The sequence below is a fragment of the Abrus precatorius genome, unplaced genomic scaffold (assembly GCF_003935025.1).
Source record: "Abrus precatorius isolate BTA unplaced genomic scaffold, Abrus_2018 Scaffold3, whole genome shotgun sequence".
NCBI classification, from domain to species: Eukaryota; Viridiplantae; Streptophyta; class Magnoliopsida; order Fabales; family Fabaceae; genus Abrus; species Abrus precatorius.
In genome coordinates, this window is record NW_020874373.1 from 24,757,715 (window position 1) to 24,770,498 (window position 12,784).

At 26.7% G+C, this 12,784-nt stretch overlaps 2 protein-coding genes across 2 annotated transcripts; one reads left to right on the forward strand and one right to left on the reverse strand.

Annotated features, from left to right (window-relative positions):
* Window positions 1-1,087: 1,087 nt before the first annotated feature.
* Window positions 1,088-3,570, reverse strand: LOC113863784 (xyloglucan endotransglucosylase/hydrolase protein 2-like). Its single transcript, XM_027497486.1, has 5 exons — window positions 3,499-3,570; window positions 3,208-3,368; window positions 2,748-2,848; window positions 2,435-2,643; window positions 1,088-1,636 (listed from the first exon to the last, which is right to left on the reverse strand). The coding sequence occupies exons 1-5, from the start codon at window positions 3,522-3,524 to the stop codon at window positions 1,264-1,266; spliced, it is 870 nt and encodes a 289-aa protein (XP_027353287.1). The 5' UTR covers window positions 3,525-3,570; the 3' UTR covers window positions 1,088-1,263.
* A 3,853-nt stretch (window positions 3,571-7,423) lies between these two features.
* Window positions 7,424-9,094, forward strand: LOC113863566 (small ubiquitin-related modifier 2-like). Its single transcript, XM_027497197.1, has 3 exons — window positions 7,424-7,529; window positions 8,441-8,590; window positions 8,910-9,094. The coding sequence occupies exons 1-3, from the start codon at window positions 7,440-7,442 to the stop codon at window positions 8,970-8,972; spliced, it is 303 nt and encodes a 100-aa protein (XP_027352998.1). The 5' UTR covers window positions 7,424-7,439; the 3' UTR covers window positions 8,973-9,094.
* The last annotated feature ends 3,690 nt before the right edge of the window (window positions 9,095-12,784 follow it).

Sequence of the window (12,784 nt, forward strand, 5' to 3'; positions counted from 1 at the left end):
TTAATAAATAAATAAAACTTAATATATTAATATAAAAAATATTTTTATAATATTTTAAATTTTTTTTTAAATTATAGTCTGTTTATAGCTATGAAGATTTAAACTTTGTATTAATAAAATTTTAAAAATATATATAAAAGGTGTTTAAATTGAAGAAAAAATTATTAAATACGTAAATCAAATAGTTGCTTTAAGATTTAAATATCACATCATGATCAATTTTTTAAATAAATAATCACTTTCATTATTATGATATTTAATAATATTTAATTTATTTTAATTATTATAATTAAATCAATTTTAATTTAAAAATTTTGAATTTGTCGTTATTATTATAACATTTTATTAAAAAATAATATAACAAAACTATTAAATATAAACTATTATTATTTTTATTTTAAAAATTTTATCATCATAATTATAATATAAAATATAAATAAAATATTATCTACGTTAATAGATTATATATAATTAAATATATCAATTCTTGTTAAATTATTTTAAAAAAAATTAAAAAAATTAAAATGATAGAAAAAAAAAAGAGTAGTTAAAATTTTTTTACTTAAAATTTAGATAAAAAGTAAAATAAAAAAAATTATTTAATATATAAAATTATTTTTATGTAAATTAATATTATACATGTTGATATGATATAAAATTTATGAGTCACATATAAAATATAAATAAATATTATTTGAAGATTAAAGTAAGTGTTGAGGTAATAATATATATAATAATAAAATAAGATATATATATATATATATATATATAATAATAATAATAAAATAATAAAATTATTTTATAGAAAATAAAAATATTTGATCATATTTTATTTTTTAAATTTTATAAAATTTTAAAAATATTTATATAATAATATAATAAAAATAATTTAATTTTTTAAATTTTTTGTTGTTATTTTCTTTTGTTCAGCATTGTTTGAACTTGTGTAGCACTAAATTTGTTTCAAGATTTTGATCACAGAGAGGAAAAAAAATTAACACCACAAAGCACAATGCTGTCTTGCAAAATAAAAACTTCAATTACACAACTTATTTTGCAAGCAAGCAACATGAAGATCGAATATTAAATCAAATCATTTATTACATATATTTTATATTTTGTTTATAATAATACATTAATTTTGTACTTGCATGGTTCATACCTATATAACTAAAATTTCAAATGAGATAAACTTGCTCTATTCCTGTCTTAATTTGATACATTCAGGATATGTATCATTTTATTTATTTAATTATTTATCAGTCAGATGACATGACATTCTTTATGCAGTTGTCCTCTGTCAGAACAGTAGTCATATAACAAATGTTTGTTCCTGACAATTTCGTATGCTCTTTGTTGTTGTGGATTGAGTTTCCAATGTTTCTGGTCATTCCACCATAAATGAGGAGAATAGCAGAAATATCTGTTGGGTTTATGGGATTGGCAGCCATGAACGTTGAAACCTTGAAAGTGAGCCCTGAAGGGTGCTTTCTTCCACTCTATTCTCTTCCCATTAGAAGCCCAAGGTTCTCCATTCCATATGCTACCCGTAATGTGCATTTCTCGTGAAGGAAAACTCACTCCCATCTTCGAATTGTTCTTGAATACTCTAATCGGCGTTTCGTCCACGTAAAACCTGAAAAATATTTAAGTACCAATAAATTAAAATGAAGTGATGGAGGGTTTATTATGTTTAATTTTTCATCAATTTGTGTATACTTAGACCTTCATATTTTACTTCATTTATTTAATAATATGGACATATGATAACTAATTTTTTGTTTCTTAGATAGACATTTGGGCTAGTTCATATAACTATTAATTATTGAGACATTTGATTCTCTGTTCTTCTCTTGAAATATATGGCTAGTTTTTCTAAGTCATCAGAAAAATATTTCAAGATCATCTAATTTTTTTTTTTATAATTTTTGGAAAAAAAATACAAGTTATTTTTTATTTATATTATAGAATAATTATCATTTACTAATGATTTAAATTAGTTATCTATCTTTTGTATAATTTTTTATACGAAAATTAAACCATTAATATAAACATCGTATTTTTATACAAACAATACGAAATATTATACTAAAAAATATTTATTTTGTACGATATATATATATATATTATTAATATATTAAATTTTAGTGTAATTTATTATTTGTTAATATAAATCTTTCAAGTCTATATTGTCAGTTTATTTGTCAAACACAAAAATTATACTAACAAATATTATCCTGACACTTGACAATAGTTATCTGTTAACAAATGACATTTTTGGGAGAGTTTATTACAGTTTAAAAAGATATTGTTTATTTAAAAAATAGTTAAATTAATGTGTTTACTTAAAAAAAAGAAAAAGTTAAAATAAAAGAACTCGCGCTTTTGGTTAATGAAGAGAGGGGGCGCGGGAAAAGGGGAAATGCAGTCTTACACTATTTGATGTTGGTTCCAAAGGATTCCATATGTATGAAAATCGATTGTTGGATCAAACCAGAGACTAAGTCTTTGTTCTCTTCCTCCTTCATCATTTGCAAAAACATTTGTTTGCAACACATAAGGCTCTCTATTGTTGCCCACCAAGAATTCAAAGTCTATCTCATCATGTTTTGCTCCCAAATGTTTGTAGACCGTTGAAGTCAGCTACAACTCGCATGAGAAAAAGAAACTTTCTTAATTAGCTGATCAGGGAAAGGACAAGGAAGAGTAGCCTCAAGAACTCATTCTGAAAATGGTAAATTTCTCACATAAAAAGCTGTCACAACTCCTCTTGAATCCTTGTTCGGTATCTTTATTTTCATTTGAAAGAACCCAGAAGCGTAGTCCAATTTCGATCTGAAGCCAGCACCTGCATGTTAAAGAAAAATTATTAAATTTGAAAATCAAACAATATCACTATGTCTTCATATATGGTATAAGATACTACTTAATACATATATGTATTTGATAAGTAAACCCTATTATATGGATGATTAATGAAAACTCACTCGTTCTGATCATAAGAGGGTTTAAGATATGATTCCTACGAAATCTACAGCTATGGACACTGGACAGTTATATAAACGATCATCAAAATGAGAAGCCTGTATGAACAAATGGCATGCATGCATATACTTTACATCATTAGAGCGCACGAATTAAAACTCTTATTTTCTCTAATCCAACACGCACTATTTTAATGAAATCATAGGTCCTCTACATACAAACCTGAAGCTCTATCAATTAAGAGTTGAACTTCTCTTCCATGGTCTAGAAAGAAGACGTGATGCTTTCCCCATACAACCTTGTAGTTCTGTTGGAAACTAACATCAACAGCTTTGCTCACATATATTATGTTCAGTGCCATAAAGAGGGGGACAAAGAAGAATCTGCACAGAACAGTTTATCGGTTCATAAATTACCATAAAAGCAAATAGAATTTATAGACAGAAAGGTTCTTCGTACTATGTAGTATATATGCTATAACTAAATAAGATACTTAGATATATGCGTACGCACTTTTGTTGCTTGTGCAGAGGAGCCATTATGTCGAACAAAGTACACCGCTCTTTGTGTGGCCCTTTAGTTGTGGTCGTTGTAATTGTATTAGCTAGCAATGATTATGGATTATATATATTGCATCACAAGGAGAACGAGGCTTATTTGTTTCATAGTTTGAACAGTTGGTTCTCGTCATTTTTTAATGTAAAATACTAATTTTATAAAAATACGTGGTCTAAATTAATTTACCCATCTTAAAAGTACTTAATAATTTTTTTCAATTTTAAATTGAACAGACACTGAATGTAATAGGAGTATTTATGATGTATCTCGTCTCTCTAATTAATTAGATTTAGTCTAAAGTTAATTTTGGCATGCAAAGAGAAAGAGATTTAGCATATATATTTTGAGAATGAATTTAAATTATATTTCAAATTGTTATAACTCAACACAATTATCAATAGTAAAGCTTTGAATTGAATAGGCAATATTTTAGAATGTATACCTTAATTTTAATTTAACGATTTAGTTAACGTTAAGAATTATTATATACTATGGAAACAAATTAAGTCAATTAATTTTTATCACATAATAATAATAATAATAATAAGTAGGTTCGAGTTTGAATATTTAACTTTATTAAAATTGAAGTTGGGTAAAAACAAAGATAAATCCAGTGCTGCTTGAACATGCTATATACTCTGAACAACATTTCCGTGTCAAAGAAAAACAGATCTTTGAATTAAAGGAGCAGGGAAGTTGTGGCTCATAAGCATGTGAATGTCTTGTTCGTTCCTTTGAGTTGGTTTATTTTCACGTTACTCTTGTGTCTTATGAAAGGCCCTTCCTTGTTATACTACATACCACGTACCTCCCCTCTAAACTTTAATATCTAGAGCCGTCTCTCTAGTCTGTGTTTACATGTGAATCCATATATTCTATCATTTTCCACTAATCCTCTTTACTCTATTTTTGAGCAGAGATAATTATTTTTAATTACAACTAAATTAATGATTGGTAGTTATTATAATAATTAAAAAATAAAAAATATTTAGTGACCAAATTAACGATCAATTTGTTTATTATAAATTTAATTGTTAATTCAATTGCTAAATTGTATAAATTTATTTAGAAATATTTAGCAATCAAATTAGCAATTAATTTTTTAATTATAAAACTAAAATATGATATAATCGTTAATTTAGTCACTAAATAACTTAACATAATTTAGTGACAAAATTTATGTTTGACTTTTATTAAAAATTTCAAATTCTATTAAATGAAATTAACAGTTGTACATTCGTATGTTTTGTGTATATTATTTTCATACTTATCATTATTTTTATATTTCAAAATAATTTTTCATTAATTTAATTTTAAAACGTTTGTTTGTATTTTTTTCCATAGTCCATACTGATCATCATATTCTTTCCATACTTATCATTATTTTTGTGTTTATAAACACGTTAAGTAATTTTTCTTTGGTTTAAATTTTCGTATTTGATTCTTATTCTTTAGCTGTTTCTTCTACTTAAAAAGAAAAGAAACTCGAACTTATCATTAAATTTTGAATAACTTGATTTGATACGAATAGTATTTTAAATACCGAGACTTTTAGAAGGATACTATTCATTTGGATTTACAGTTACACACCAAATAACAAAGCCTAGTTTAAAAATTTACTGAAAAATATAAATAATATATATTTTAACAAATTTATGATTAATTATGCATGTACACATATAATATCAAATATTATTTTTCATTACTCTTCTTGATTATTAGTTAGTCATTCACCAAACTGAGGGCAAATAATAATAATAATTCGGATGGAACAAAGAAAAATGCACCTTTATTTTGACGAGGTAAATGACTAAATGCAATTACTTTAATTTTAAACATAAATAACTAAATGAAACCCATTGTAACCAAAATAGTTATAGTTATATTTATATAATAGTTTTATGCATATTTTCAATAAATGCAATTACTTTAATTTTTTTTCAGTTTATGTTTATCCTAATTATTCTATTTTGAAATGTATAAATACCCCTAAAAGTTAAAACCTTAAAAAATTTAAACAAAATTTTAATAATATTAATATAAAAAATAATAGTCATACGGTAAATATAGAATACATTGCAAAAATAAAATGAAAAATAATATAAAATAAACAATAAGTTATATAAAGTAAAATTTCTTTCATTTTGTTGCTAATCTATAGGTTTTCAAGTTCATCCTCTAGCTCTAAACTTCTTCTTTTCACAAGAAAATTATTCGTTTCACTAAAAGAAACGTACATAATTTCTTCGACAATTTAACTCTTCTTTAGATCGTACATTCTACAACCTTAATAAAGCATTCACATCTTAAAACGTGAAAATATAATGTGTAGAGCTTTACATTTTCTTCTTCACAATTTCACATGGTATTTTATTTTTTATTTCCAAAATAAAATGTTCCAACCTTTCTCATTTTGTACTTTTTTTATAAAAAAAATTTAAAAGCATGAAAAGAATCATCTTGTAAATAACAATTCGGATCTCAACTCAAAGGGCTTAAAAATAATAAAAATAAAGGGTGAATAGTTAAAATTTTCTCGATAGTCCTTGTTAGATAAGAAAGAATCTAATCCCTAAGAAAAGTCCTTATAACGGTCCACGTTGAACTTTCATGTTTTAGAAATGCAAAGAAAGTGACTTCCCGCACTTACGTAATTTTGCACCGTTAGATTCCATTCCATTCGTTTCTAACCGCAATTTGTGAACGGCTATTAAATATATGGAATCCAACTATGTTGTTACCCTCCTCTTGCTTCTCCACACCCACCAACAAATGTTTTTTATTCATATTTTTATATTTTTAATAATAATAAAATATTATTCAAAAATGTATATTAAATAATATGTTTCTAACATTCTTATAAAGCTGTAAATTATCCTCTTTGATTGGTGTTATATTAAATTATTTTAAATAATTGATATTACTTTTTTCAAAAATAATTATTTTTAAGTGTAAACGAAAATAAATTTAAAAAATATTTTGAATTAATAAGTAAGACTAACTGTTAATTTGTAAAGCAGTTTTTGTACGTAGAATTTAAAAAGTAAATTTTGATATATTTGAGCTGTTTTTCTTTTAATAATTTTTTCATAATATTCTAATTAGTTACTCTTCATTAGAAAATATATTATAGTTAAGTCATTAGTTGTATTTTTTATAAATTGATTTATTTAAAATAAAGTTTGTCTATTTCCTATTAAATTTTTTAAACAAGGTATTCCTAATCTGTATTTTTAATTTGTTGATATATATACATATAATTATAATATTCATATTAAATATTTTTAACTTTACAACATTTATATAACAAACGATAAATTTCTTACAATAAAAAGCATCATGTATACATAAAAATAATTCATATTTGTATTATCAAATAATGTTAAAGATACGGTTTATATAATTTATATTTTCATTATTAAATTTTCAATCCAAGTAATAATACGTGAACTATTTTAATTGATATTTTTTATCGTCAGAAGATATTCATACATTTTTATTTAATTTGAGGATTGGTCTCAAGTCAATTTTTCATATTTATGCTCTAGTTCTAACACCTCAAAAGCTGAGAGAGGGGGGCGAAACAAAAGAAATGCATCAAGCATTTTAATAAAAATTTCATTGATTCACTGAGTTGCTTTAAATTATTAAGAGAACTTATTATATAAATAATTCTAGATATGAAAAAAAGTATAAATTAGAGAACCAAAGACTAGGTAGGTGGCGAGTGTGATGGACAACAACGTATCTATACATATATAATATCTATATATATGGCGTGAATATAACGCATTAACCCATGTTTTGTTTGTTAGGAGGGACCGTAATCTCACAGTATATATACTGAGGAGAAGTAGAGATGTTGGCAGCAGAAAAATAGAAGCAAGGACGTGAAGATGTCTGCATCAGGAGGTAGAGGAAGCCAAGAGGAGGAGAAAAAGCCTGCTGATCAAGGTGGACACATTAATCTCAAAGTCAAGGGCCAGGTCTCTATTATATCTTCAACTTTTCTTCTTATTTGTATTCTATGCTTGTTCCAAAATGAAAGAAAATCATGTTCTTGGTTGAGTGTGTGTGTTGTTTGTCTTGTCTTTGTTCAGGTTTTAATTTTCTTGATATATGTTTTACAATGCTTCCTTTACGTGTGAGGGAGCGAAGAGAAAGAGGTGGGCATGGATTTCGTTACTTTGAATTTTGGAAGAGTTTACAAAACATCTTATGAAATAACTTCGTTTTGTATATAATTTTAAGACATTTTAATAAATTTATTCAAATAATTTTATCAAAATAAACTTTTCCAATACCACCTAACATAGGTTATTTCACCTTAATTTATGGTTTTGAGTTAAAAATCTTGCCACTCATATTAATTCTACCCAACACTAATAAAATTACCTTCAGTGGAAGATATGTGTGTTATAGACAAAAGAAATACATTTTTTAATTTATTGAAATAAACTATTTTTAACTTACATTAATAAAACTTTTGTATAAACTGTTATGAGAATTCATCCTTTAATGTGCAGTTCTGCTCTGAACAAAAGAGTTGACATCTCATACTTTGTCTTCCAAAAGCAATGATAGTTCTACCTTTTGATGAAACTCTCTTCATGTATAGAAAAACTGATGGATATGTGGATATTGAATTGAAACTTGAATGATCTAGAACAACTATTTGTCATATTAAGTTTTCATAATGTAATATTATAGTTCTGTTCCTTAAACATTAATTGTACAATGTTCCTGCCTCTGCCTTGGTTTTCTTCCTATCTTTTCTGGCTTATTAAGAAACTATTACATGTTGTTTCCAGTCTTTACCCATTATCTTAATAAAAATTTAGTTTTTGGGTGAAGTCTTTACAATCTTTACTTCCTTCTGAGGCTGACTTTCTTGTAGGATGGTAATGAGATTTTCTTTAGGATAAAAAGAAGCACTCAGCTCAAGAAACTCATGAATGCATACTGTGATCGGCAATCTGTAGACTTTAATTCGATTGCTTTCTTGTTTGATGGAAGGAGACTCCGGGATGAACAGACCCCTGATGAGGTAAATATGGTTTGGTCAAGATTCAATGCGAAGTTTTTCAAGGGTCATTTCTCCTTGTACAATCTCAAGTTTTATTTTCAATTTTTACAAAATATAATCTTGTTATCAAAGGTCTATAGCTTTGCAGAATCCTCTTATATAAGAAAACCTTTTGAATGACCTTGTCAAACCCATTAATATATACCACAGTATCCATATACATATATGCTAAACATTTGTTTTTCTAGAATATGTACTTGCAGATCAGCTTGTCTCGTATAGAATTGGTTCTTATTTGTTCTGCTGTTAGTTAATTCTGAGAAAATGCAATTTTGTGCAGTTAGAGATGGAGGATGGTGATGAGATAGATGCTATGCTGCACCAAACCGGAGGTGGACATTAGCATGGTTGAGAAAGCCAATGGTCTAGATTTGGTGCTTGTTTTGAGTTTTCTATTTTCATGCCATATTTTACGATATTGATTTAGAAAGGTTGGTAGTTTCCGATATGAAATTAAATTTCAATCTTATTCAAGTTTTGTTGCTGAAAAGCTGCTGCTATATAATACTGAGGGCTCTATATCTTTTTATTGTATGTTTGAAATTAGGCTATATATAGAAAGACACTTCTGCAATATTGTCTTGTCCATTGTCATATCTTGTTACTTTCTTAACTTTAAAATTGTGGAATGCAATAATGTGAAGGGGATAGCTTATTTTTTAAACAAATTCAATTTGATTTATATTAGAATGTATAACTCTCAATTTTAAAATAAATTAAATTATGTATCTCTTAAAGCTATTCTTTTAAAAAGAGACCTCTCTTTAAATTATATGCTCAAATGTACATGCCACGAGAAGAGTCTTTTACTGGTATTCTTCTCCCACTATCACAACTTCCACTTCGATGGAATCATGAATAGTTAGACCATGTGGAGATAAGTGGAATTTTGTCCTTTTTATATAATACATGTAATTTAATATCCATCTATTATGAAAATTAAGTTCATTAGGAATTATACAAAATTTCAGAAAACTTATTAATTGGAAATATATGGATGCATGATGTTTCCAAAGACCAACATGGATCATAAAAAATTATACGGCCTCACAGAAAAAAAATGTCAACCTATCCCATTTAATCCATTTTATGAAAACAAAATAACCAACTAATGTGTTTAATCTTTATAAATATGACTAACTTTGATTTTAACCCTCTAAATTTTTTTTAATTGATTTTAATCTTCAAAAATTTTAAAACTTAGAATAAAAATTATTATTATTCAGTGATGGTACAACATATACATATGGAGATGTCACATGTCACCATAACTTGATATGCTTTTTTAAAATGGTAATAATAAGGACTTCTTTTTCAAAATTTTCACAATTTATGAAAAAGAATAAACAATAAAGTATTCGGTAGATTGCAACCATCCATATTTAGTCATATTTATATAGACTATAGATATATCAAGGTTATGTTTGAATTTCATGTTTAAGAGGGAAGCGAAGAGGAAGGGATGGGTTAGTGAAATTTAACTCTTGTTTAAAAGTTAATTAAAAGAAGAGTTAAAGAGTGTTTCTAAACTTCAAACTTCTCTTAATGTTAGTTCTTTGAATTCTCTCATTTTAAGGAATTTTTCTCTCTCCTACCCTCTCATACTCTTTTATGATTAGGAATATAATTATTATTTTTAAATATGTTAGTTTTAAAGTGAGATTTTTTTTAAAAAAAATATAAAAAAATAAATAATTAATTTTTAGAGAAAGAAAATTATTTATTTATTTTTGAAAAATAAAAAAGATAAAAAAATATGAATAAAAGAAATAAAAGACAATAATTTATTTTATATGATAAAACCCTATCACTATTTTCTCTTAATATTAAACATACCAATAAGGGAGATGTTTAACCATTCTTTCTCTCTTCAAACCCTTTCCTTCAATCCTTTTTCAAACATCAAAACAAATCCTAAGTTTTATTATTAACATTGTTATCATTATAAAATTTTAAAAGAATAGTTAAAAGAGTAAGTTTTTCTAAAATAAATTATAAGTGCAATCACATCACCTAATAACAAAGTGGAAGAAGGATATATTACTACTTATCTATTAATAGTTAGTGATAGGTCCTTATTTATGTTCATCAAATCTACAATCTTGTGTAACTAAATTACATAACTGTGAAATACAAAAAGATTGAAACCGTTGGGTCGTAATTATAAGCAAAAAGGTTAGTTGCACCATTGCATGCATGGTTTTCACATGGCGTTTGCATCCTTATTTGCATATGGTAATTCCCCCTTTCCAATGTGTAGGCATAGGTCGAACATGCTCAACTTAGTGAGATAAGTGAGCCACTTGTGGTAACTTGATACTAGTGATACATGGAGAATGCCAATTAATGAAGTAGCAATTCAAGTTGATATGGTTGATTTGTTTATGGAATGAAGGGGATTGATGACAATGTGTATAGCAAACTTGTTATAACAATTGTTGATGATAAGTTAGACAGAAGATATTCTCAAGTCATGAAGGATGAAAGTGATAAGCTAATCTAACTCACAAGCTATAGTGACCATTGCATGATATTATGCTCTATACTAGGAGCAAGGAACCATAGTTTTCCTTTGGCGTTTGTTTAAGCTTAAATGCAAGCAAATATGATAAGCAATTTGAAAGGATATTTCTTTTGGTATATTCACTACAACAAAAAAGATATTAGAGAGCAGTTCTGCATCATTTTAGAAAGTAATTCAAATTGCTCTAATAAGCATTACTATCTAAAATTGATGGACTTAGAAAGTGGTTCTCTAAGTGTCACTTGGAAAGTTGTATGAACTGTGAATATAAAATTTGAAATTTCTTCCTTTATAAGTTGTCAATTATAAAATAAAAATAATTTATTATTACATTTAAATTTTAGTTTGTATGTCTAAAATTCAAAATTTTTTCTTTTGTAAGTTTTTTTTTTTATCACAAACCAAAACCAATTCTTTGTCTTGTTGAAATTTATGTTTGTATATTATGTTGACCAAATAGTCCACATCTAAATGAATGAAACATTGACAATAAGATATTTTAATATTAATAGAGAAAAAAAGAGATAATAGAGAGAAGCATGATAAAGGTACCTATAATTATAGAAGAAACCAATTTTGTTAGTGTAGAGAAGACAAAGAAGCAAAGAAGAAAAGATTCATTATGCTATTGTGAGTTGAGCGGCACTCCATCCTTACATGTGTTTATAGGTTAGAAGTTACTAGAGTTTCTTAAAATTTTAAGTTGTGAGAGAAATTGGATATAACTGCTCTCCAAAAGTAACTTTAGAAAGTGATTATATTATTTTACTTTGTAAGTGATCACTTCAAAAGATGTAAAATGACATAGTGATTGAAAGTCTATGAAGAAATCAAGTTACGTCTATTTTGAGAAAAAGAATAAGGTTGTTGAGCTTTTTCATTTTAAATTGATGATCAAGAAAAGCTTTCAAAACATTGATTATGACAACGTCATTGCTAGCAATATATTGTCCATTAAATGCAGAACTTACATGGACTTTTTGGAAAAAATAGGATTTTTAATGTAAAACTTCTTGCTCAAGCAAGACAGATATTTTTAAATTAGGCTTTCTAGAATATTCTCGCTCAAGCGAGATAAATCTCGTTTAGCGAGAGAGGATAATATCGCCCTAACTGTCCTTTCACCTAGGCAAGAAGAGGTCTCGCTCAAGTGAGAAGTAGCTCATCCAAGCGAGGAGTTGTAAGAAAAATAGGGAGTTCTCTAGACCCATTCTCGCTCAAGTAAGAATATCAAAAAAATCATTATCTGGTTTTCTTGCTTAAGTGAGAATGTGCTACCTCAAGCGAGAGCCCGCTACTTCAAGCGAGAACGCGCGAGTTTGAAGGGTATTTAAGAGTTTTCGCATTGAGAGATTTTATTTCTCACCAAAACCACCTCTCCCTTTTTGTTCTCTTCCTCTCCCTTCCTAGAGAAAGCCTCCAATAACTCTAAATCTCTCAAATTTGAGCTTAAAAGTCTATTCCACTTAGATCTAAGTAAGTTTTCAGAACTTAGCTTTCGAATCTAGTTCCTATTTCTATTTTCTTTCTTCCCATAATAGTAATTTACCCTATGATGTTAGGAAGAACTCTTGTTCTTAGGTAATGTTTCTGGTTAAGACATGTAGTTTCTTCCTAGAACCCATGAAGAA